The sequence below is a fragment of the Oncorhynchus clarkii genome, chromosome 12, assembly GCF_045791955.1.
Source record: "Oncorhynchus clarkii lewisi isolate Uvic-CL-2024 chromosome 12, UVic_Ocla_1.0, whole genome shotgun sequence".
Lineage (NCBI taxonomy): Eukaryota > Metazoa > Chordata > Actinopteri > Salmoniformes > Salmonidae > Oncorhynchus > Oncorhynchus clarkii.
The window spans coordinates 60,651,542-60,675,835 of record NC_092158.1 but is presented as its reverse complement, the minus strand read 5'-3'; the positions used below and the strand labels follow the sequence as shown (position 1 = coordinate 60,675,835).

Sequence of the window (24,294 nt, the reverse complement as noted above, 5' to 3'; positions counted from 1 at the left end):
AGTGGTTTTAAATTAAATAAATATATTGACCTTTAGTCTCGTAAGAGACCAAGAGCATCTGTGAAAACTCCGTATGAGTTTCAATTCAGAAATCTATGTAACACTAATAATGAATGCTATCCTAAGACTTTATAAACAAATGACTTTATGAATTGACTGAATTTAAACGGAACTGACATGTGTGAAAAGAAAGGTACAATGAGGGAGGTCAAAACAACAACCAGACAACTCCTCCTCTTCCTGTCCTTCCTGTGAGCTGGTCAGCTAAATTGACTCCATTTCTGAAAGGGAAGAGAAAAACAACACATACAAACTTAACATAATATGACACAATAAAAGGTGAGACTTATGTTAACTAAATACTGCTTGCATAGTGTAGTTAGTGGCATAAATATAGGAACAGTGTGGTAAAGTCGGTAATACTTGCTGTTTACTCATAGAATTTGTATTTCAGATCAAAAGATGAATATGACAGGCAGATATTTCGACAGCAAACTGTTTTAGAATATTTTCTAACCCAGAAACAACAGCTATACATTTGCCTCATATTAATACTTTGATCTGAAATACCAATTAACCCACATGACTATACTGTAAAAATGACCTACTTTACTTCACTGTCGCACACTTATGACACTACCTGTGATGTGGAGAGAAAAAAAACCTACCATTGAACTCGGCTTCGAAAAGCAGCTGATACATTTTAACCTTGACTGCTGCTTTTCTTTGCTGAGGCAGCCTCTTCAGTGTTGGCACCAGGCTCATGGCAAAGAGGGTCTCTTCATCCTCCTTCCTGTTAGCATCAGGTTGGGCTGCATCCCTCTCGACGGCTTGGAGGAGCCTCTGCTGAAATGAGTTGAGTGGATCTGGGGGCTGGTACCTCCGATGACGCCTGGTGTGACGTTGTTCCTCTTCGTTTCTCTCTGTTTCTCTCCACGGCCACATCCTGTTCAACGAGGTCCTCAGTGGTCACTTCCGTGAGGTTCATAATAATCTCAGGTGGTCCTAGATCTAGAGGTGCTTCCTCCATTTCATCATCTTCCATGGCTGCACCGGTAGTGGTCATACTCGTGGATGATGTTGTAGAGGGTCTCACTCCACCGGTGGAGGTGATGGTCGCATTTGTAGGTGACGTTGAGGGTCTTGATGCACCGGTGGCGACAACACTTGTGGATGACGTAGTAGAGGGTCTGGCTGTAAAATTGCCATTCGTTGCCCTAGGCACAATAAATGGATCCAGAAAAGAAAGAATGTGGCAGAAGGCTGGTGGCCTGAAGCTGCTGACCCAGACCTCTTATCTTTCTCTGCCCTTCTCTCTCTCTGATACCTGTCCCTGAGTCCTCTCCACCTCCTCCTACAGTCTTCTTCTACATAGACATGAACATGATAAGCCAAACCATTACCTAGCATAACTATAGTTATTAGATAGCTATCATGGACATGTCACCTACTGTACACATAGACACACACACACGGTTATCTGACCAAATTATCAGGGTACAGTAGTATCTACCATTTATATTACTATTTATCTGACATACACACTCACACTCTTTCAAACATGATTATTTGGGAAAGTTAAAGGGTAGTAGCTAGCAAAATTTATTTTACTATTTATTTCACACACACCTCATTGGCTAGGTTAGTTAGCTAGCTAACGCTAACTAGCCACATCTAGCACAAACAAGCTCACTACTAAACTGACCTGGCAATCCTACTATCGTGGACACTTGTCTCCAAGTAGCATTTTTTGTGTTTATGTCCCTGTAGCTGTCCGCAATTGTGTCAAAAAGACACGGTTTTGAGGATACTGCGAAAATGATTCTCTCCTCCATGTGTCCAACTGCATGCGACCATTTGCAAAAGGTACTTGCATCAGTATAGTTGCCTAGCTGCGCAAAATGTTATGCTGCAGTGATGCAACGACACAGTCGGTGTGTTCGATGCCGTGTTCCTACGCATGCCAACGTCGCCACGACATCCCTACAAGTGTGATCCGGGATTTCTATTGGAGAAGCAGTCTCTGCCCAACTTTTTTTTTAAACTTTTTTTATTAACAACAAATCAATACAGAAAGTACATGAGGGAACACAAGTATATATAGATTATAAACAATCGAGCTAGGGGGTACAATATCACATTACAATTACACAAGGACCTTAAGGGACATACAAAAACTTACAATTCTAACAGCTGTTTTTTTTTGGAGAGTATTTAACTGTCTTAAAATGCAGTTCAATTTCTTTTTGTAGGGTAAGAAAATGTGTTTTTTTGTTTGTAAATTTACATTTGTGTATATGAAATTTGGCCAAAAGAATAATTACATTAATTACATAAAAATGTTTCAACTTATTTCTATCATATGTAAAGAATCCAAGCAGTACATCTCTCCACAATAGTGTAAAATCTTCATAAATGTGTTCAATTATAAATCTACTGATGTCTTGCCACAGTTTTCTTACATGAATACAATGCCAAAAAAAGATGCAACACTGTTTCTGGGTGGTCATTACAAAAGGAGCAATTTGAGTTTATGTTTTCCTTAAACTTCTTCATATAGTGGTTGGCAGGATAATATTTATGAATAATTTTAAAGGAAACTTCCTTAATTTTGTTAACAAGTAGGTATGTGTGTGGCGACATCCAAACTTTTTCCCAACAGATATTATCAATAAATCCATTCCAATAAGGCATGACATAACATGGTTCGTATCGCTCTGTTGTTGAATGGACCAAAAGAGAAACAAATCTTTCCTACTGATGAGTCAACAGGGTCAATAGAAGGTAGGCTCTGAGGGTCAGGTCTTGACACATTCCTGAATAACAGAGCAACACCTGAGGGAATGGCGTCTAAAACAATTGCAAAATGTTTAGGTGTTACAGGTACCATGTAAAGTGATAAGAATTCCTTATAACTGAGTAAAAGACCCTCTGCATTTACCAGTTGGCTCACCAATAGGATATTATTTTGGGACCAATATTCTAAAAACAAAGAAGTATTTTTATACAATATATCCAGATTATTCCATATATAATATCTGTGTGGAGAAAAATAGTGTTTATAAATTAATGACCATGACAAGAAAACCTGCCGATGAAAAGCAGAAAGTTTCACTGGAATCATGTCAATATTATAACTGCAAAACAACATGAAGTTAAGGCCACCAAAAGTAGAGAAGACATGATGAGGAATAAAATTCCAGATAGAAGTGGGTCTTCTTCGGAATTGTTTTATCCAATTGATCTTAAAACTATTATTTAAAGTAGTAAAGTCCAGAAAATTCAGTCCACCATTCTCATAAGTGTTCATTACAACAGTTTTCCTAATGTAATGGGTACGGTTTCTCCAAAGTAAGTTGAAAAGCATCTGGTCTATCTCCTTGCTTATTTTACTGTCAAGATATAAAGACAGAGCGCCATATGTTAGTCTAGAGATACATTCGGCCTTGGTTATTAGGACTCTACCTTTTAAAGATAAGTCCCTCTGTAGCCATTGATTTAGCTTCTTCTGGGTATTTTTAATAAGAGGGTTCAAATTTAGTAAGCCTCTAGACTTTTGATCCTTTGTAATGGTTATACCTAAATATGTAAGTTCTTATTTTACTGGAATACCATAATATGAAGGTGTCACACAATCTTTGACAGCTAAGAGTTCACATTTATTAAATATAAAATATAGACCAGACGCTTTGGAAAAGGATTGTATCACATTGATCGATATGGGAATTTGGTTAGCGTCTTTCAGAAAAAGTGTAGTATCATCAGCCATGGCTTATAGTAATTTATATACCAGCTATGGAAATACCTTCTACAGGACTATTATTTAAAGAATTTGCAAGAAGTTGGGTGATTAATAAAAACCGGTACGGAGAGACAGGACCACCTTGCCTAATTCCTCTCTTTAACTCAAATCTAGGTGAGGTGCCATATTTCAATTTGATAGAGCTGTTTCCATTTGCATAGAGAGTCTTAATAGCCTTACAGAACAAATCCCCAAAGCCAAGTCTCTCAAAGGAGTGGAAGAGAAACTGATGCTCTACTGTGTCAAATGCTTTATAAAAATCTAAAAATAATATGAAGCTATCCGCAGATATTAGGTCTGAGTAGTCAAGTATGTCTAATACTAGTCTGACATTGTTAAAAAATATGTCTGTTCCTCATGAAGCCAGACTGTGTTTCATCAATGATTGCATCCAGGACTTTAATTCTTGTTGCAAGTAGTAATCTTATAGTCATTATTAAAAGACAATTACGCCAGTTATCGATGAGCAGCACTTCTTTTTTATGCTTAGGTATCAGTGTTATTAACCCCTGACTCATTGTAGGAGGGAGAACATTGTTTTTAATACTCTCTAAAAAAAGACTTCAAATAGGAAGGGAGCACCTTGTTCAGAAAATAATTTGTCAAATTCTGATGTAATTCCATCAACACCTGGTGATTTATTTTTCTTTAGATGTTTGATAGACTCTATAATCTCTTCAACTTTGATGGGTTCATCACAATGTTAAGATTCTATATCACTGATAGAGTGAACATTATTCAGTGAGTTCAAAAAAAACATATCTGTGGATTCCTGACAGTAAGTAGAGCTATACAATTTTCTGTAAAAATTGCTACAGTATTTAGAGATTCATGTTTGGTAATCTGTAATAACACCAATGTTTAATTTATGGATAGTGTTATTTTTAGTGAAATTTCTCAAGTCTAAAGAAATAGGATGAATTCTGTTCTCCCTCCTCAATCCATTTTTCCCTCAATCTAATATATATTATCCAGTTTATTTTGGAACTCAATTAGTTCCAGCTTCTCCTCCCCGAGGGGTCAGCTGGGGACCTCTGAGAAAGGGAAGTTATCTTAATGATCACCTTTTCCTCCTCAGCTCTTCTGGTTTTAGCAAGATTACTACCGTATTTTCTAAGGTATTTGGACACCTCAAATTTAAAGAGCTCCCAGTTCTTGCAATAACATTTTTCTTCACAAGCCCTTTCAGTTTCTGCCCAACTTCATACCTAAGATTTCTTATAGCTACATCAAGATAGACCAGAGCCTGTCGTGTCCAATGGGAATAAATTAATCCGAGTGAGCGGAACAAGCAAAGAGATGGGCAGAGCCAAGCATCAGCTAGTGAAATCCTACTGGCGCGTTCTAGCATGTATTTCAATTTTTCCGTTAGGGGACGCCCACTCTGAAGTGCGCGTGTGCAGCAACTCGATTCGCCTTGGCACTCCTAAACCAATTTTTTGAAACTTGAAAAGGGTCAAGCCTGCAAAACGCAGTCCACTCTTACATATTTTAGTTTTGGAAACAGAAAACTGTATGGAGATCAAATGTTTCATCAATGAGATAATGTGAAGAATTTCGGCCCAAATCCATCTCGCTACACCTTCTCATTACCACGTTTAGTAGTGAGCGGAAATGCTTCATATTTATACATCCGGTGTAATTTCTGGCTCATTGTTCTGTCTTTCACGATCATGATTTACTTTCAGGACACTGACATAAAACAATACATTGTCAAACCCTAGCCGCACCAATGATTAGACACTTGTATTGTCATGCAACTGCCGTGACGTGAGATTTTTTCCCCTCCAACTATAGAGCAGTTGTATAGATGTGAAGATGGTGAACGCAATTAACCCTGTGCTGCTTCCAGGTTGAGTACGAGAACAGAATGGATAAAGTGCAAATGGATAGAGCTATTCTGACATTGTTTCAGAAAATCGTTAAATAATGCAACAAAAGATGTGGTTGAGATTTAATTGGATATTAAGACAGACGAGGCCCGCCAGTGAGCAACTGCAACCACATGGCTGGGGTTTACTCATTACATCTTGCAATGGAAACAATTTACGAATCAAACGGGGGACCTACCTGAATCTGTCCAATAGAATCTGTCTAGTTTCCATTTTGGAATATTGATTACACCCCAGTACTACAGGTCAACAGTACAAATGAGAATGATGTCTTAAGAGTTAACAGACACACACTTTTACATGCCAGCCACCATAAAGAGTTAACTCCCACTCCAACATCTGCACATCAGAGACAGTCTCCACTGGATACATGCATCCAGAGGAATTCAAAGCCCTTAGAACAATTACCCACAGTGCAATTAATCTAGCTATACAGATATTTATTAGATAGAGATATATATATATATATATATATATACATACACACACACACACACCTCTCCATCTCATTGGGAACTCGATAAAACAGTTTTATTAACATTTCAAAATCTTCATAAATAATTAGTGAAAAAAAACAACCAAACCAAAAAAATAGTTATCCATGTCCTCGTATTAGTTAGGTCCTTTAATGTGAAAATGGTCCCCAGAAAAATAAAATGATTTGTCCAGCAGTCCGTTCTTCGGACATTTAAAGAAAAAACAAACAAATTAACAATAATAATAAAAGCCATTTAGCAGACACATAAATGAGAGGAAATTGGAAGGAAGGAGGTAAACCAATACTCAAAGCACGCACAGGACGAAAGCGTCACTACATTTACAAAGCGCATAAGGGTTTGGCTAGTGGACTCAAGGACGACTGTACAGGAAAAGAGATACGACTGGAATAGGAGACGCTTTTCACTTCACGCCCAATCTCAAATCAACCCCACGCCGTGTCCCAAATCGCACCCTATTCCCTATTGAGTGGACTACTTTTGACCAGAGCACTATAGCCCATATAACTCTGGTCAATAGTGCACTATGTAGAGAATATGGTGCCATTTGGGACACAGCCCTTAACAACTCAAGATGCCTCCCTCGTAGATCTGACAGGCATGAATAAGCAATGTAGGTAGGTTTGTGGCTTTACCATTACCATATATATATATATTTTTTTAACCTTTATTTAACCAGGCAAGTCAGTTAAGAACAAATTCTTATTTTCAATGACGGCCTCGGAACAGTGGGTTAACTGCCTGTTCAGGGGCAGAACGACAGATTTGTACCTTGTCAGCTCGGGGATTACTAGTCCAACGCTCTAACCACTAGGCTACCCTGCCGTCCCAAAGAGATGGCAGACCAAGAGATGGCTAACACTCATTCAAACCTATTAGATCTACAAAGGAATCGGTAGTGTCACTAGGAAAGAAGTGGCTAAAGGGAGTCGATTTGGAACCAGGCGTAAAGGCATGCTCTCCAATTTGTTCTTTATTTCTTAGATGTTTATATATGGAATGGATGACGTAGCGTTGACTCGACGTACACAGACGGACAGATGGACTTTGCTCTCTCTATTTTGTGGAGAGGATGAGAGCCACAATAAGACCGTAGAGCCCCAGGACCTCTGCAAAGATCAGGATGAGGATCATGCCCACGAAGAGCCTGGGCTGCTGGGCCGTGCCCCGAACACCTGCATCGCCCACAATGCCGATGGCGAAACCAGCCGCCAGCCCACTCAGCCCCACGCTCAGCCCAGCACCCAGGTGGAGGAAACTCCTACAGGAGAGAGGTGAGGGATAGCGAAAGATGGGGAGAGGGTAGAAAAAGTGAGGGATAGAAAGATGGGAGAGATGGATGGTTGGGAGAGATGGAGAAAGAGATGGGGAGGGAAAGAGAGGAAGATTTATTCAAAACAATTGCAGTCATAGCATCCCAAAGAGATGGCAGACCATCAGTTTACAGATGTAGTACATCACTAAAACACTTCTAAAAAAACAATAGTGAAAAATCCACCACTATCAAGTGGAGCCAATACCATATTACTACCAATCAGATTGTTTCAGACACGCAGTGCCTAGCGGTAGACTTGAGAATGGGTAACTAGCATCTGCAATGTCTGAGCTCTTACTTGTAGAGGGTGACTTTCTCTGAAATGTTGTTGGCGATGAGCACCGCCACCACCAGCCCGTAGATGGCGATGATACCCGCCATGACCACAGGAATGATGGACTTCATGATGAGCTCCGGCCGCATCACCGACATGGCAGCGATGCCAGTTCCGCTCTTAGCCGTGCCATAGGCCGCCCCCAATGCTGGAGGAGAGAATTTTGAATTTCAAAAACACAGAATTCTAAGACCATCCTAGTTGGTCAACAGAACACACTTGAAACATGAAAAAAAAAAAAAAACATGAGAACCAGAGATTAGATTGTTATAGAGCGTGGGGGTATTAAAAGCAATGGAGTTGACAGTACAGTGTGAGCTTATTGATCAAAGCCCGTTTGTCACAGGTAAGCCTCCCTTTCAATGCTTCGTAGCTCTAGGAAAAACTGAAATCTATGAGGAGAACTCAATAGATCAACAAATGCATTAGCACAATGGTAATGCCCATCACAATGGTTTCAGGAGTTTGTGTGCGTTTAAAGGGATAGTTTGGGATTTTGGCAAAGAAGCCCTTTAATTACTTCCTCAGAGTCAGATTTACATGTGGATACCATTTTTATGTCTCTGCATCCAGTATGAAGGTACAGTCACGAGCCAATGCTAACTAGCGTTAGTGCAATGACTGGAATGACTGTTCCCATAGCATAATTGGTAACTAATGTTAAGTCTAACGCTAGTTAACAACTCCCTTCAAACTGAATGCACAGACATAAAAATGGTATCCACAAGTTCATCTGACTTTGGGGAAGTAGATAAAGGGCTTCCTTGCCAACATCCCAAACTATCCCTTTAACTCTGAGGCTCACACCCATCTGTGATTGCAAAGGTTCCCAAATTCTTGAGAGCCTATATGGCTACCTTAATAGCTTAAAAATCAGTCCTTTTCTCCCCTTCAACTGTACTGATTGCCAAAGAGTTGACAGGTAAACAATTCAGCTCATCATTAGGATGGCTTTCACCTGGTCCGTTCTTTCAGCGAGGATTTAAGGAAAAACATTTAAAAAGGAGCATCGTCTTAAGAGGCATGGGAAAGAGGTAAACTGAACAAAAATAAATGTAACAACTTCAAAGATTTTACTGAGTTACAGTTCATAGAAGGAAATCAGTCAATTGAAATAAATGTATTAGGCTCTAATATACAGATTTCACGTGACTGGGCAGGGGCGCCTCAGAGGGCATAGGCCCATCCACTTGGGAGCCAGGACCACCCACTGGAGAGCCAGGCCCAGCCAGTCAGAATGAGTGTTTCCCCACAAATGTGCTTTATTACAGACAGAAATACTTCTCAGTGGCCTTCCGAGTGGCACTGCTTGAAGCGCCACAATAGGCCCGGGTTCTTACCCAGGCAGTGTCACAACCGGCCATGAGGCGCACAATTGGCCCAGCATCGTTCAGGTTAGTGGAGACTTTACTTGGCTCATCGTGCTCTAGCTACTCCTTGTGGCGGGCCAGGCGCATGCAGCCTGACTTCAGTCATCAAATGAACAGTGTTTCCTCCGACACATTGGTGCAGCTGGCTTCCGGGTTAAGCTGGCGGCTGTTAAGGAGCGAAGTTTGGCGGGTCATATTTCGGAGGACGTATGACTCGACCTTTGCCTCTCCCGAGCCCGTTAGGGAGTTGCAGCGATGAGACAAGATTGTAATTGGATATCACGAAATTGGGGATTTAAAAAAAAGTATTATGGTAGAGAAATTAACATTCAATTAAACCGGAGACATCTGTGGCATTGTGTTGTGTGACAAAAGTGGCCTCACACTAACAGGGACATTTATTTTTTCACCTTTATTTAACCAGGTAGGCCAGTTGAGAACAAGTTCTCATTTACAACTGCTACCTGGCCAGGATAAAGCAAAGCAGTGCGACAAAAACAGAGTTACAAACAAACGTATAGTCAATAACACAATAGAGAAAGATTTTTCTATTTATGTACAGTGTATGCAAATGTAGAAGAGTAGGGAGGTAGGCAATAAATAGGCCATAGAGGCGAAATAATTACAATTTAGCATTAACACTGGAGTGATAGATGTGCAGATGATGATGTGCAAGTAGAGATACTGGGGTGCAAAAGAGCAAGAGGGTAAGTAATAATATGGGGATGAGGTAGTTGTGTGTGCTATTTACAGATTGGCTGTATACAGGTACAGTAATCAGTGAGCTGCTCTGACAGCTGATGCTTAAAGTTAGAGAGGGACATATGACTCTCGAGCTTCAGTGATTTTTGCAATTCGTTCCAGTCATTGGCAGCAGAGAACTGGAAGGAAAGGCGGCCAAAGAAAGTGTTGGCTTTGGGGATAACCAGTGAAATATACCTGCTGGAGCGTGTGCTATGGTGACAAGTAAGCTGAGATAAAGCAGGGCTTTACCTAGCAAAGACTTAGAAATGACAAACACATTTGTGCCCAAAATTTGAGAGAAACAAGCTTTTTGTGCATATGGAACATTTCTGGGATCTTGTATTTCAGCTCATGAAACATGGGACAAACACATTGCATGTTGCTTTTATATTTTTTTTCAGTGTAAATAGCCACAAAAGGACAAAGTCTCCCTTCAGAAGAGTTTTGTTTTAAGTAAATTAGATCAACGTTTATGCCTGTGTGCAACGCTTCTAAAAATGAATCTTTCAACTCAGCTCTTCACATTAGAGGTCGACCGATTAATTGGAATGGCCGATTAATTAGGGCCGATTTCAAGTTTTCATAACAATCGGAAATCTGTATTTTTGGGCGCCGATTTCAGATTATTTTTTTGTATTTTTAAAAAAATACCTTTTATTTAACTAGGCAAGTCGGGTAAGAACACATTCTTATTTTCAATGACGGCCTAGGAACGGAAGGTTAACTGCCTCGTTCAGGGGCAGAACGACAGATGTTCACCTTGTCAGCTCGGGGGATCCAATCTTGCAACCTTACAGTTAACTAGTCCAACGCAATAACGACCTGCCTCTCTCTCGTTGCACTTCACAAGGAGACTGCCTGTTACGCGAATGCAGTAAGCCAAGGTAAGTTGCTAGCTAGCATTAAACTTATCTTATAAAAAACAATTATAATCACCAGTTAACTACACATGGTTGATGATATTACTAGATATTACCTAGCGTGTCCTGCGTTGCATATAATCTGACTAAGCATACAAGTATCGAACTGAGCGGTGGTAGGCAGAAGCAGGCGTGTAAACATTCATTCAAACAGCACTTTCGTGCGTTTTGCAAGCAGCTCTTCGTTGTGCGTCAAGCATTGCGCTGTTTATGACTTCAAGCCTATCAACTCCCGAGATGAGGCTGGTGTAACCGATGTGAAATTGCTAGCTAGTTAGCGGGGTGCGCGCTAATAGCGTTTCAAACGTCACTCGCTCTGAGCCTTCTAGTAGTTGTTCCCCTTGCTCTGCATGGGTAACGATGCTTCGATGGTGGCTGTTGTCGTTGTGTTGCTGGTTGGAGCCCAGGGAGGAACGAGAAGAGGGACGGAAGCTATACTGTTACACTGGCAATACTATAGTGCCTATAAGAACATCCAATAGTCAAAGGTATATGAAATACAAATGGTATAGAGAGAAATAGTCCTATAAATACCATATTAACTACAACCTAAAACCTCTTACCTTGGAATATTGAAGTCTCATGTTAAAAGGAACCACCAACTTTTATATGTTCTCATGTTCTGAGCAAGAAACTTAAACGTTAGCTTTTTTACATGGCACATATTTTACATGGCACACATTTTTACATGGCACATATTACTTTCTTCTCCAACACTTTGTTTTTGCGTTATTTAAACCAAATTGAACACGTTTCATTATTTATTTGAGGCTAAATTTATTTTATTGATGTTTTATATTAAGTTAAAATAAGTGTTAATTCAGTATTGTTGTAATTGTCATTATTACAAATTTTAAAAATTAAAATAAAATAGTCTGATCAATCGGTATCGGCTTTTTTGGTCCTCCAATAATCTGTATCGGCGTTGACAAACCATAAATCGGCCAACCTCTAATCTGCACGCACAGTGAGGCAAAGACTTTTGGAGGATGGCCTGGTGTCAAGAAGGGCAGCAAATAAGCCAATTCTCTCCAGGAAAAACATCAGGGACAGACTGATATTCTGCAAAAGGTACAGGGATTGGATTGCTGAGGACTGGGGTAAAGTCATTTTCTCTGATGAATCCCCTTTACGATTATTTGGGGCATTCGGAAAAAAGCTTGTCCGGAGAAGACAAGGTGAGTGCTACCATCAGTCCTGTGTCATGCTAACAGTAAAGCATCCTGAGACCATTCATGTGTGGGGTTGCTTCTCAGCCAAGGGAGTGGGCTCACTCACAATTTTGTCCTAAGAACACAGCCATGAATAAAGAATGGTACCAACACATCCTCCGAGAGCAACTTCTCCCAACCATCCAGGAACAGTTTGGTGACAAACAATGCATTTTCCAGCATGATGGAGCACCTTGCCATAAGGTAAAAACTATAACTAAGTGGCTCGGGGAACAAAACATTGATATTTTGGGTCCATGGCCAGGAAACTTCCCAGACCTTAATCCCATTGATTGTGGTCAATCCTCAAGAGGCAGGTGCACAAACAAAAACCCACAAATTCTGACAAACTGCAAGCATTGATTATGCGAGAATGGGCTGCCATCAGTGTGAATCAGAAGTTAATTGACAGCATGCCAGGGCAGATTGCAGAGGTCTTGAAAAAGAGGGGTCTACACTGCAAATATTGACTCTTTGCAACAACTTCATGTAATTGTCAATAAAAGCCTTTGACACGTATGAAATGCTTGTAATTATACTTCAGTATTCCATAGTAACATCTGACAAAAATATCTAGACACTAAGGCAGCAGACTTTGTGAAAAGTACAAAAATGTATGCACTCTACTGTAAGTCGCTCTGGATAAAAGTGTCTGCTAAATGACTCAAATGTAAATCTACAACACTTTATTTTCCAAGGTCAGCGATGGAACATAGTAGCATTAACCAAAAAAGGCCTCTGTATACGACAACACCAAAGATGGTTTATAACGTTGCCCTTCTGCCACGTTCAAAACAACTGAACTCTGATATCTCAGACTTCCGAGCACTCAAGACAAATGTGAACTCATAAAAATATATATTGGAATGTTCATCCAAGTCAGAAACTCTGGCATCTTTCTAGAGCTCCGACTTTCCGACGTGAAGATTACTGATGTCATGATTTGGGAACTTTGAGCTCCCAGTTGCCTTGAAAGCCCCATTCACACTGGCTTTGACCCACTCGCCAGAACCAGTCATTCACCCGCAGTCATAGGACTCATAAGCTTAACGGCGGCCAGGGACTTTCCACTAGGGAACGATATATTGGTGAACATCGGAATTGTCCGATATTAGCTAAATATACCAACATAGGTATCGGCCCGTCTAGTTTAACGCCAATGTCAAGGCTGACGTGGATACCTACATGACGTAATGATGCCACGTAAAATGTTGCGCTACACGTTGTTGCGCTACACAGCATTCCTAACCTAGCCCACAATGTCTGCTGTGTGGATCGAGGAGTCAACAAGTCGTGCAGTCATTTGAAAGAGTAAGAACATTTCAGCGAGACAACTGAAAGGCAAAATCCATTAACTTGTTGAATCTAGGGGGCATTATTTTCATTTTTGGAAAAATAACATTCCCAAAGTAAACAGGCTATTTTGTCAGGACAAGATGCTAGAATATGCATATAATTGACAGCTTAGGATAGAAAACACTCTTAACGTCTCCAAAACTGTAAAAATATTGTCTGTGAGTATAACAGAACTGATATTGCAGGCGAAAGCCTGAGAAAAATCTAATCCGGGAATTGACTCATGTTTTGAAAGCTCTGCGTTCCTATGCGTTCCTATTGAGCAGTGAATGAGATCTCAACCAGGTTCCTTTTTCTATGGCTTCCCTAATGTGTCTAGTGTCACAGTGCATAGTTTCAGGCTTTTATTTTGAAAAATGAGCCTGAACGTCAACATTGCATCAGTGGTCAGCTGGTGGCTCTCAGAGTGTTTTGTGCGTATAAGACAAATGCGGCCATTGTTTCTCTCTTTCCTACTAAGAAGCCACCTGTCCCGGTTGATATATTATCGAATAGATATTTGAAAAACACCTTGAGGATTGATTATAAACAACGTTCGCCATGTTTCTGTCCATATTATGGAGCTAATTTGGAATATTTTTCGGAGTTGTCGTGACCGCAATTTGCGGTCGTTTTCTCAGCCAAACGTGAAGAACTAACGGAGCTAAAATAATTTTTCTGGAAAAAAGGAACATTTGCTATCTAACTGGGAGTCTCGTGAGTGAAAACATCCGAAGCTCATCAAAGGTAAACGATTTAATTTGATTGCTTTTCTGATTTTCGTGAACAGATTGCCTGCTGCTAGCTAGGCATAATGCTATGCTAGGCTATCGATAAACTTACACAAATGCTTGTCTTGCTTTGGCTGTAAAGCATATTTTCAAAATCTGAGATGACAGGGTGATTAACAAAAGGCTAAGCTGTGTTTGAATATATTTCAAATGTGAATTCATGAATATGAATACTTTCTAGTAAGATTTTTTGTCCGTTGCGTTATGCTACTTAGTGTCAGTTGATGACAATTCTCCCGGATCCGTGATGGGTAGATGCAAGAGGTTAACGCCTAGATAATGGGATTCATTGCCCTTGACAATCAACCCTTCTCTGTCGTGGGTGATGTTTTGCGATTGGTCGAGCACCGGTACACACTAACATTACCAAGTACACTATTGTTCAAATGTTTCTCTACCGGAGTTACACAGTAACAACGTCACTGCTATTAGCTTCATGACATACTATGGAAGGCAGTTTGGGTCTTTGCTTGTCAAAAAAAACATGTCAAATAACACTATTTGATGCGTTAAATGAGCTTTTAATATGACACGTCAAATAACACTGTTCTATTATAGAATGTTGTATGTTCTGAATTTGCATGTGCAAGCCAAGCGCCACCACTACTATCAGTAGCAATGTCAAAGCTGTACAAAGAAGTCTGCTAACAAGCAAACACCGGCCACGAACGATGTGTTTACAATACCACATTGATAATAAAGCATTATTTGTTCGACAGCAACTTCTGGAGTAGCTAGCTAGCTTAAGCTAGGTACCAAGCTAGCACCAATAGAACCAGCCTGAAAACAATGACCAGTAGAAACTGCAGTCATTTTCACTATTCTTAGCAAAGATTTAGGAATCCTTGTGAGTAATTATTAGCTAGGTAGCCACTTGTTTGCCTATCGAAATTGAACTTCATGAAAATAAATAGCTAGCCAGCTAGCCCTGTTGCCCAAAGCTAACGTTATAAGCAGCCAGCTAGCTTCATCTGGCTAGTGAGGCTCGACCTGACCAGGTTATGTGTTGTGAAGCTAGCCACAATAAGGATAAGGCACAATAGTGGGATTTTCAGTTTGCCCTCAAAATAAAAGTACCTCTTGAAAGTGCTGCAGAAGGTTACAATTGGTGGAATCATGCCATATTTAGACTAAATAATGTTAAACAAGATTGAAATGTAAAGCAATGAAATGGGGTATCAGTCTACTCGGTGACACCCACAGAACACAACTGTGAAGTTTATGCAAAAATTTGTCTTGTAGCTCTTATCGCGGGACTGTGACTGAAATCACCTCCCCAGTCAACCTATTGTGTGTATTGACATTCAAATTGCACTGTACAGCTTTACCTAAGGATTGGGGATCAATGAAATGGGTTATCAGTCTACTCAATACCCAATATATTTTTCCCCAATGTACTCAGAGTTAGACTCCACAACATCCATGCAGTACCGTTTTTCCTCGGGAATAGTGTTCAATTCACATAGTTTGACAAATGTGGCTCAATTCACAGTCCCGCAATAAGAGCTGCAATGCTAATGTACTCTTGGTGTCACTGAGTAGACTGATGCCATGTCATTGATCCACAATCCATGCGTAAAGGCTGTACCAGTGAAATAAGTATGGCCCCAATGCAATTCTAAAGTATAATACATCAATCAGTGTGATTTCAACCGATTAGTCAAATTAGTCTTGTTGATTTTATATAACATTCCAAACTCGTTTAGCATGACCTATTTAATTATTGCATAATTCTACTATTTGTATTAATTTGCGTCACTGTCAATGACATACTTTCATTTTGAAGGCTAACCAAAGTCCACTATTGTGGCTAATCCATAGTGGCAAACTTCACATAGATGGGTCCAACCACCACTAATCAAATAAGAACTGTCTTATAAATTAAGGTTATTTTAGATGATGACCTAGCTATATAGTTAGCTAGCTAACTATAGTTAGCTAACTATAGCTACTGAAACAGATTGTTGTTTTGCTATGTTTTTGGGGAAGAACATTGTTTGCATCCATGAGGTAGCTAGCTTTTTTTATGACCAGCACTGTAGATGCGCAAGACAACTTACCAGCATCATAGCATACGTATCGATGAATCATTGTGACATACGAAATACGAGTGATAGTGTAATCAATGTGTAATAACTACTACTACTAAAAATGTATGAACGAGTTACAATTATTATGTGACATGCAGTCATTATCAGGTCCTGATTGGTCAACAAGCTTATTTGACACGGCAAATAGTGTTATTTGACGTGTATATTTTTTGACATGCAAAGACCCAAACAGCGTTCCATAGAAATCCTGCATGAGAATGAAACGACTGAACAAATGAACAACGAAACAGCAAGTAAGTGAAAGAAATTGGTTTTGATTATGTTTTACTGGTAATGGGGACATATGTAAATGCCATCAAAATAACTTTTTAATCAGTGTGGTGTGTGTAACCTTTATTTGACTAGGCAAGTCAGTTAAGAACAAATTCCTATTTACAATGACGGCCTACCCCGGCCAAACCTGGACAACGCTGGGGCAATTGTCCGCCGCCCTATGGGACTCCCAATCAAGGCCGGATGTGATACAGCCTGGATTCGAACCAGGGACTGTAGTGACACCTCTTGCACTGAGATATAGTGCCATAGACCGATGCGTCCGTATGTGTGTTAACTATAGTAGAATGCTTAAAAGGCCGCTAAAATTGTAAATATCGGATATCGGGTTTTTTGGCAAGGAAAATATTTTATATCGGTATTGACCAAAAATGTTATATTGGTGCATCACAAATGTAAAACTAAGTATATGTTCTCTAGAGTGCATAAAAATAAGTCTGATGATTTAAGCATATGTACTTTGGATGTTGTCCATATTGATTGTGTCCCTGCTTACAAATATCTGGGCATCTGGTTAGATGAAAAGCTGTCTTTTAAAAAGCATATTCATGAGTGAAGAAATAGAAATAGGTCCCGCCTCTCGCTAAATACTAGAAAGTAGATGATTGATTCAGTCCATGTTCCTATCTGTCCTATACTATGGCGACATCATCTGTATGATGTCGCCGTCTTTTGAAACTTGAATGAGGATTCTACTATAAAGGAGGGGCTCATGAGACCTCAGTCAGTGGTCTGGCAGAGAGCCTTGGTCTCATGACACGTGCTCCCAACAGAGTTACCTCGCGTTGCAGTGCTTTTCTGAAGACAAAGGAATTCTCTGGTTAGAACATTGATGTTTTATGTTAAAAACATCCTAAAGATTGATTCCATACAGTCCTTTAGAAACATGTCAAACGATGTAACGAAACTTTTCAAGTTTTTGTCTGGATGAAGTGCCTGCGCCTCATGAAGATGGATTACTGGGCTGAACACGCTAACAACAAGTGGCTATTTGGACATAAATGATGGAACTTTATGGAACAGATCAGTCATTTCTTGTCGAACTGGGATTCCTGGGAGTGCCTTCTGATGAAGATCATCAAAGGTAAGTGAATATTTATGGTGTTGTTTCTAACTTTGCTGATTTCAAAATGGCGGATATTCCTCTAGCTGATTTGGGTTCTGAGCGCCGTTCTCAGAGTATGCTTTTTCCGTAAAGTTTTTAAAAAATCTGACACAGTGGTTGCATTAAGGAGAAGTCTATCTTTAATTCTGTGAATAACACTTGTATCTTTTATCAATGTTTATTATGAGTATTTCTGCAAAATCACAGGATGTTTTGGAATCAAACATCCAATGTAAACAGATTTTTGGATATAAATATGCACATTATCGAACAAACCATACATGTATTGTGTAACACGATGTCCTATGAGTGTCATCTGATGAAGATCATCAAAAGGTTAGTGATTAATTTTATCTATATTTCTGCTTTTTGTGACTTCTATCTTTATCTGGAAAAATGGCTGTGTTTTTTCGACTTGGCGGTGATCTAACATAATCATATGTTGTGCTTTAGCTGTAAAGCATTTTTGAAATCGGACACAATGGGTAGATTAACAAGATGTTTATCTTTCATTTGCTGTATTGGACTTGTTAATGTGTGAAAGTTACATATTCCGTAAAAATATTTTTGAATTTCGCGCACTGCCTTTTCAGCGGAATGTTGTCGAGGCTAGAAAGGTTAAGGGCTAGTAAGTAAGCATTTCACTGTAAGGTGACAACACATGTCAAATTTGATTTGATCATATTTGTGAAACAATCCTCAAAATGTTCTTCAAATTTGATGTTATGGTGCAATTCAAAAGGCTGATTGAGGACCTTATTACTGATGAATGTGTTATTTTATGACCATGTTCTTTCGGCATGCATTTTGTATTTATATTGATATGCATTTCCGGTAATTCTGGGCTCATCTGTAAAATAGACATTGGTCCAAGTTTGACTACCTGATAAAGTGCAGGTTAAATAAAATTGATTTAAAATATATATATTTTTTAATCACCATATTTGGTTGTGAGAGGAAATTATAACTGGAAGCTTCAGATGTATACATCCGGTGAAACATATCTATCCGGTGAAACATTGTTCTATCTGTGGTTGAGTAGCCTAGGTGAGCAAGCTAGTTAAAGTTAGGCATCTTGCTGCTAGTCGACATGATGACCAACCTCATGCGCCAAACGTCATTATTTAATGTATCGAATGTCTCCATTTAACTATTAGTTAACACATAAATACCTACATCAAACTGTATCCATAGAAATTGGCCAGCTTCTTACGTCAATGGCAACGTCACATGTTACGATGGAAATCTCAAGGCAATTGTGGACCCCCTTGTGGCCCCCCCTAATTGTGGAGTATGAAATCATTTTTACATAGAACAATAGCAAAAATGTGTTTTCTTTTACATCCGTTATTAGACAGTGGCAACGATGATGATTATGAAAATGGTATTTTGTGTGAAGAAAACGATATGACAAAAAATAACGTCTAATGTAACTGCCCCCCCTCCCCGAGATTAAATGGTCTAGAACCGCCACGGTCTCTCACATCAGTTATCTAACATGCAACCGCATCCTCTAACACAAAATTCCTTAGTAGTAGACATTTCGGGCGAGTGTAAAACACACACACACACACACACACACACACACACACACACACACACACACACACACACACACACACACACACACACACACACACACACAGATTGAACAAGACATATGACTGAACGAGGGTGTTGTGATAGTTAACGTTACCGCTGAAGACCATAGCCGCAGAGGCTCCCATCACTGCGAAGAACGGGGAGTATTCGGGGCTTTCTGACGACATTCTTACAGGAAAAGCTACTGACAGAGAAAGCGTAAATGTTTCTGTCGATTCTCAACACTGTCAATTGCAAGGCCCTTTCATGCAGCACAAGGACGACAGTCGAAGAATCCACCTCTTCACAGGAACAGTGGTGTAGCGGTAGAAAATGGCGACATGGAAAATGTCACATGATCAGTCCACTGGGCATGTCCCATTATGTCAATGTAGGTGGTATCCAAAACATCCTGCGTGTCATTTCATGTCCATTTCGTTCACGTAAGAATTAAAATAATATAATTTGTTGCCAAGAAAGGTATATGATTTAATCATCAATTAAATTAGATGATATCCCTCATTTTATCTTAATAGTGGTATGGTCCGCTGAAGGCTGTCTATGTTCTATTCATGCCTGCCAGGTTCATGCCTGCCCCATTGTTTACTATGAGAAGGCTCAGTGGCGCATCTGAAGATCAATGAAGTATCGTTTCAGCGTGTCATCTTGCTAAAAGGAGGAGTTTTTGGATTCATCGCATGCACAGTTTGAGCTACTTTAGGAAGTGACGTTGCAGGCTAGCTCAGTGCTGCCCCGTCTTATTAAGTATATCAAATTGAAGGCCGACCGAGGTACTGCAGGCTGCCATTAGCGACTTCGTCTGTGTGTGATTTTAAAGTAATCGATTGAAGGACACAGAGTGCCTTCGGAAAGTATTCAGACCCCTTGACTTTTTCCACATTTTGTTACGTTACAGCCTTATTTTAAAATATATATATTTTTTATTTTATTTAAATCAGCAACCTACACACAATACCCCATAATGACAAAGATAAAAATGTTTTTGAGCAAATAAAACACAAATACCTTATTTAACATTTCTGCAGCATTCAAGGTCCCCAACAACACAATGGCCTCCATCATTCTCAAAATGAAGAAGTTTGAAACCACGAACCACCTTCCTAGAACTGGTCGCCCGGCCTCACTCATGCACAGACCGTAGGTGCTGTCAGCCTTTCTCCACACGTTGAGGCTGTCATAGTACTCTGTGCGGTAGGTGAACAGGATGATCTCACGGCTGCCTGTACCAGCTCGGTGGCCAGCCGCACGCACAGGGTGAAGGCTTCCATAGAAAGACCCTTCTGAGGGATACATGTCTATGGGTGACATGAAAGTAGGTAGGGGAGAGTGGAGTAAGTTTAGACACTTCTACATTCAGCATCACTCCGTCAAGGGAAATATATTATTCTCTCTAACAAAGATCTCTACATAGAGTATATGTTAGGATGCTGTGTATCCATGGAAATAATCCGAATTCATTCAAGTTGTGCCAAGTGGTGTCTGGGTATGGGGTAAGTTGAGCCGCGGGATAGGATGAATTAAGGTTGTTAAAACATAAAAATCTTAACTCTTAAGCAGAAATTAATACGTGCTCATGTTGCCCCTCGTGGATGGTATTGAAGGCATATAGACAAACGTTGAATACTGAGATCTATCTGTTGTGATCTCCTAGCAACAACAGGGATACAAGGCGCAAAGAGTGAGAGAATAGTGCAGAAGCGCAAAATCAGGTGTGTAAGTCTGATATGCGATGGATTTGGTATTATAATGTCACAATACTGGTCACAATAAACAGTGTGGTAGTCTTTTCAATATTTTATTGAGCAAAATCTGTGTGCATTAAGGAAATAGATGCCTGGCTCAAATAGAAGCCAGCCCCTAATAAGCGCCGGTTGTGTACAGTGATTGAGGCAAATAAGCAAATGGCAGCGATTACAGCCTAGAGTCTTCTTGGGTGTGACGCTACAAGCTTGGCACACCTGTATTTGGAGAGTTTCTCCCATTCTTCTCTGTGTGTGACGCTACAAGCTTGGCACACCTGTATTTGGAGAGTTTCTCCCATTCTTCTCTGCAGATCTTCTTAAGTTCTGCCAGTCCCTGCCACTTAAAAACAACCCCACAGCATGATGCTGCCACCACACTGGAGCTCTGTCAGAATGATCATCGGGTTCTTGGTTACCACGCTGACCAAGACCCTTCTCCCCCGATTGCTCAGTTTGGCCGGGTGGCCAGCTCTAGGAAGAGTCTTGGTGGTTTAAAACTTCTTCCATTTAAGAATGATGTAGGCCGCTGTGTTCTGGGGACCTTCAATGCTGCAGACATTTTTTGGTACCCTTCCCCAGATATGTGCCTCGACACAATCCTGTCTCGGAGCTCTACTGACAATTCCTTAGACCTCATTCACTGTCAAATGTGGGAACGTATATAGACAGTTATGTACCTTTCCAAATCATGCCCAATCAATTGAATAGACCACAGGTGAACTCCAATCAAGTTGAAACAGCTCAAGGATTATCAATGGAAACAAGACGCGATTTTGAGTCTCATAGCAAATGGTCTGAATACTTATGTAAATAAGGTTATTTCAGTTATTATTTGTATTTGTATTTTTTTTAACCTGTTTTTTCTTTGTCATTATGTGGTATTGTGTGTAGATTGATGAGGGAAAAAAACTTTATTTAATCAATTTTAAAATAAGGCTATGTTAGGTTCTAATTTTCATAGTAAATAACTCACGGGCACTAGAGAAGCTTAACCAAGCTTAATTCTTCCCAAAGGGTCGATACAGCTGTAATTCAGACAACCGACATTTCACACAAGCACTGATATTTAACCCGTTCTCCTAGGCTGAGTCTCCTCCTCCACAACTGAACAGTCAATTTATCTCTGTTGATAGACCATAGTGATATCTGTCTCACGCCCTGACCATAGAGAGCCCTTGGTTCTCTATGGTGTTGTAGGTCAGGGCGTGACTAGGGGGTGTTCTAGTCTTTTCATTTCTATGTTGGTGCTCTTGGTATGGTTCCCAATTAGAGGCAGCTGATGTTCGTTGTCTCTAATGGGAATCATACTTAAGGTGTCCCTGTTCCCACCTGCTTTGTGGGATATTGTTTTGTGTATGCACATGTTACACCACTACTTTCACATTTCGTTGTTGGATTATTGTTTTGTAGAAGTTTCACTTAAATAATAGATGTGGAACTCTAATCACGCTGTGCCTTGGTCCGTCTTTTATCACGAACGTGACACTGTTCTTCCTCACTTCATCTAACCTGACCTCTACCCCAAAGTGCTTACTCCTCCCTAACTCAAGGCTGTCATGGTTATTGATACCAGACTGTGTCTCTTCTCCTCCCAGAGGATCCCTGATGGCTAACAATAACATATCCTGACATAATGTAAACGTTATACATTACCCTCTATCCCTCAGTGAAATTGTTAGTTTCTAAGATCTCCACCCGTCTCCCCTTATCAATGTCTGCCACATGTAATCGCTTCCCTGAACTCAACACATTCCAAGCTTAGTTGCACACACTATATACCTTCCTCCTCTAACCCTTAACTTCTGGTGTAGACCCTCTAAACCTTAGCACTCAAACAGTGACATGAATAAGTATATTTCACATTCTCAAAACCCAACAGCTGTAACATAACAAAATGGTGAAAAAGTGAATGGGTCTGAATATTTTCCAAATACACTGTAGGTCTCAATAAAAATACATTAAATTCAACCGCTGGAAACCCACTTGCTGGCCAACCGATTTTCTCTCTTCATTCAATAGGATTTTCAGTAAATTTATCTTAAGCCATCCTTTTAAATACAATGTACCTTTAAATATAATTTTGTCTAGAGAATACACAGGGAGAATGGGTTCAGAATATTGGGATCAACGAAAGAAAGTGTTGTGGAAATTCACCACTAAGGACTCAAAGTAAATGAAGCAATCTTTAATATCACGGTTCACAAACTCAATACAAGCTTAATGAAAACTCCAAAGGGGAGGTTCCCTTTCAGTTCCTTTATACTGTGACACAAACAAGTCATATAAGCATGGTTGGGTCCTGCATGTGGTTGGGTCCTGACTGATACCACATCAGGTTTCTTACTTTGAAACTGAGACATTGTATCACTCCTTCTAGTTACCAGAGCAATGTGCTGGGCATACTGCCAAATTGCTTTAATCCTTTGCACAGTCAACTCGCCACTCGCATGAACCCAACCAATACAGGTTATTACAAAAGCAGCATTGTGCTAAACATACGATTACATACACACAATAACATTTCCATCACAAAAGCCATCCATTTCAGCACCAACTAGTCAATTTAAAAATACTCTGATCTTGTAGATTATTTAGGAAAATATTTTTGTTAGGAAAGTATGAATGAATCATAAAAAAAATAGTTCTGGAGAGCCTTCACCCATGAAATATATTGAGGAATCAAAAATAAAGTGGTTTGATTAATCCTAAAAGTTGGAAGGTGGAAAAAGGTGTACAATAAGGGTGAACAATAGTACTATAAATCTACCCTAATCCATGGAACTGTATGACAACGGTCCAGGTGTCGTGAACCGTGTGCCAGGCTCCAGGTTTAACCTGCTACTTGTGGTCTGAGTTCCACAATGATTCAAATAGGCTACAATTTTCCAAATTATTTCACAACGTTAGCCTAATTAAATCCACTAACGCTAGCGACCCTCAGGAACAACTACACAAATCTGACAGAGGAAAAAAAGGTAAACATAATGGAATGAAATGATGCAAAATTGAAGCTACAAATACTAAAGTGACAGTCATAAATGTATGTGTGTATTACTGACAGTGGCTCCCAATAGTAGCTAATATTTAACAAGATACAAATTGTAAAATAAAACCGAGAAAAGCCCGGGAATATAATTAAAACATTCTAAAGCGCATACATCAGCCCTACAGAAGCCTCTCCAAATTTCCTCCACACAAATTATGAGGGCACACAAATAAAATGCTGGAGAACGGCACAACTATTTATAGC

The 24,294-nt window shown here is 39.9% G+C and overlaps 1 protein-coding gene and 1 pseudogene across 1 annotated transcript; both read right to left on the bottom strand.

Annotated features, from left to right (window-relative positions):
* Positions 1-203: 203 nt before the first annotated feature.
* LOC139420914 (uncharacterized) lies at positions 204-1,835 on the bottom strand (annotated as a pseudogene).
* Positions 1,836-5,744: 3,909 nt separating this feature from the next.
* LOC139420924 (ATPase H+ transporting V0 subunit ca) lies at positions 5,745-19,649 on the bottom strand. Its single transcript, XM_071171346.1, has 3 exons — positions 19,397-19,649; positions 7,805-7,988; positions 5,745-7,452 (listed from the first exon to the last, which is right to left on the bottom strand). Exons 1-3 carry the CDS (start codon positions 19,467-19,469, stop codon positions 7,248-7,250), a joined length of 462 nt encoding a protein of 153 aa, XP_071027447.1. The 5' UTR covers positions 19,470-19,649; the 3' UTR covers positions 5,745-7,247.
* Positions 19,650-24,294: the final 4,645 nt, after the last annotated feature.

Coding starts and splice junctions, on each gene's coding strand:
- LOC139420924 (XM_071171346.1), bottom strand. CDS start 19,469: ATGTCGTCAGAAAGCCCCGAATACTCCCCGTTCTTCGCAGTGATGGGA. Junction 7,989..19,396: donor TGCGGCTATGGTCTTCAGCG/GTAACGTTAACT, acceptor TCTCTCCTCCAG/CATTGGGGGCGGCCTATGGC. Junction 7,453..7,804: donor GAGAAAGTCACCCTCTACAA/GTAAGAGCTCAG, acceptor TCTCTCCTGTAG/GAGTTTCCTCCACCTGGGTG.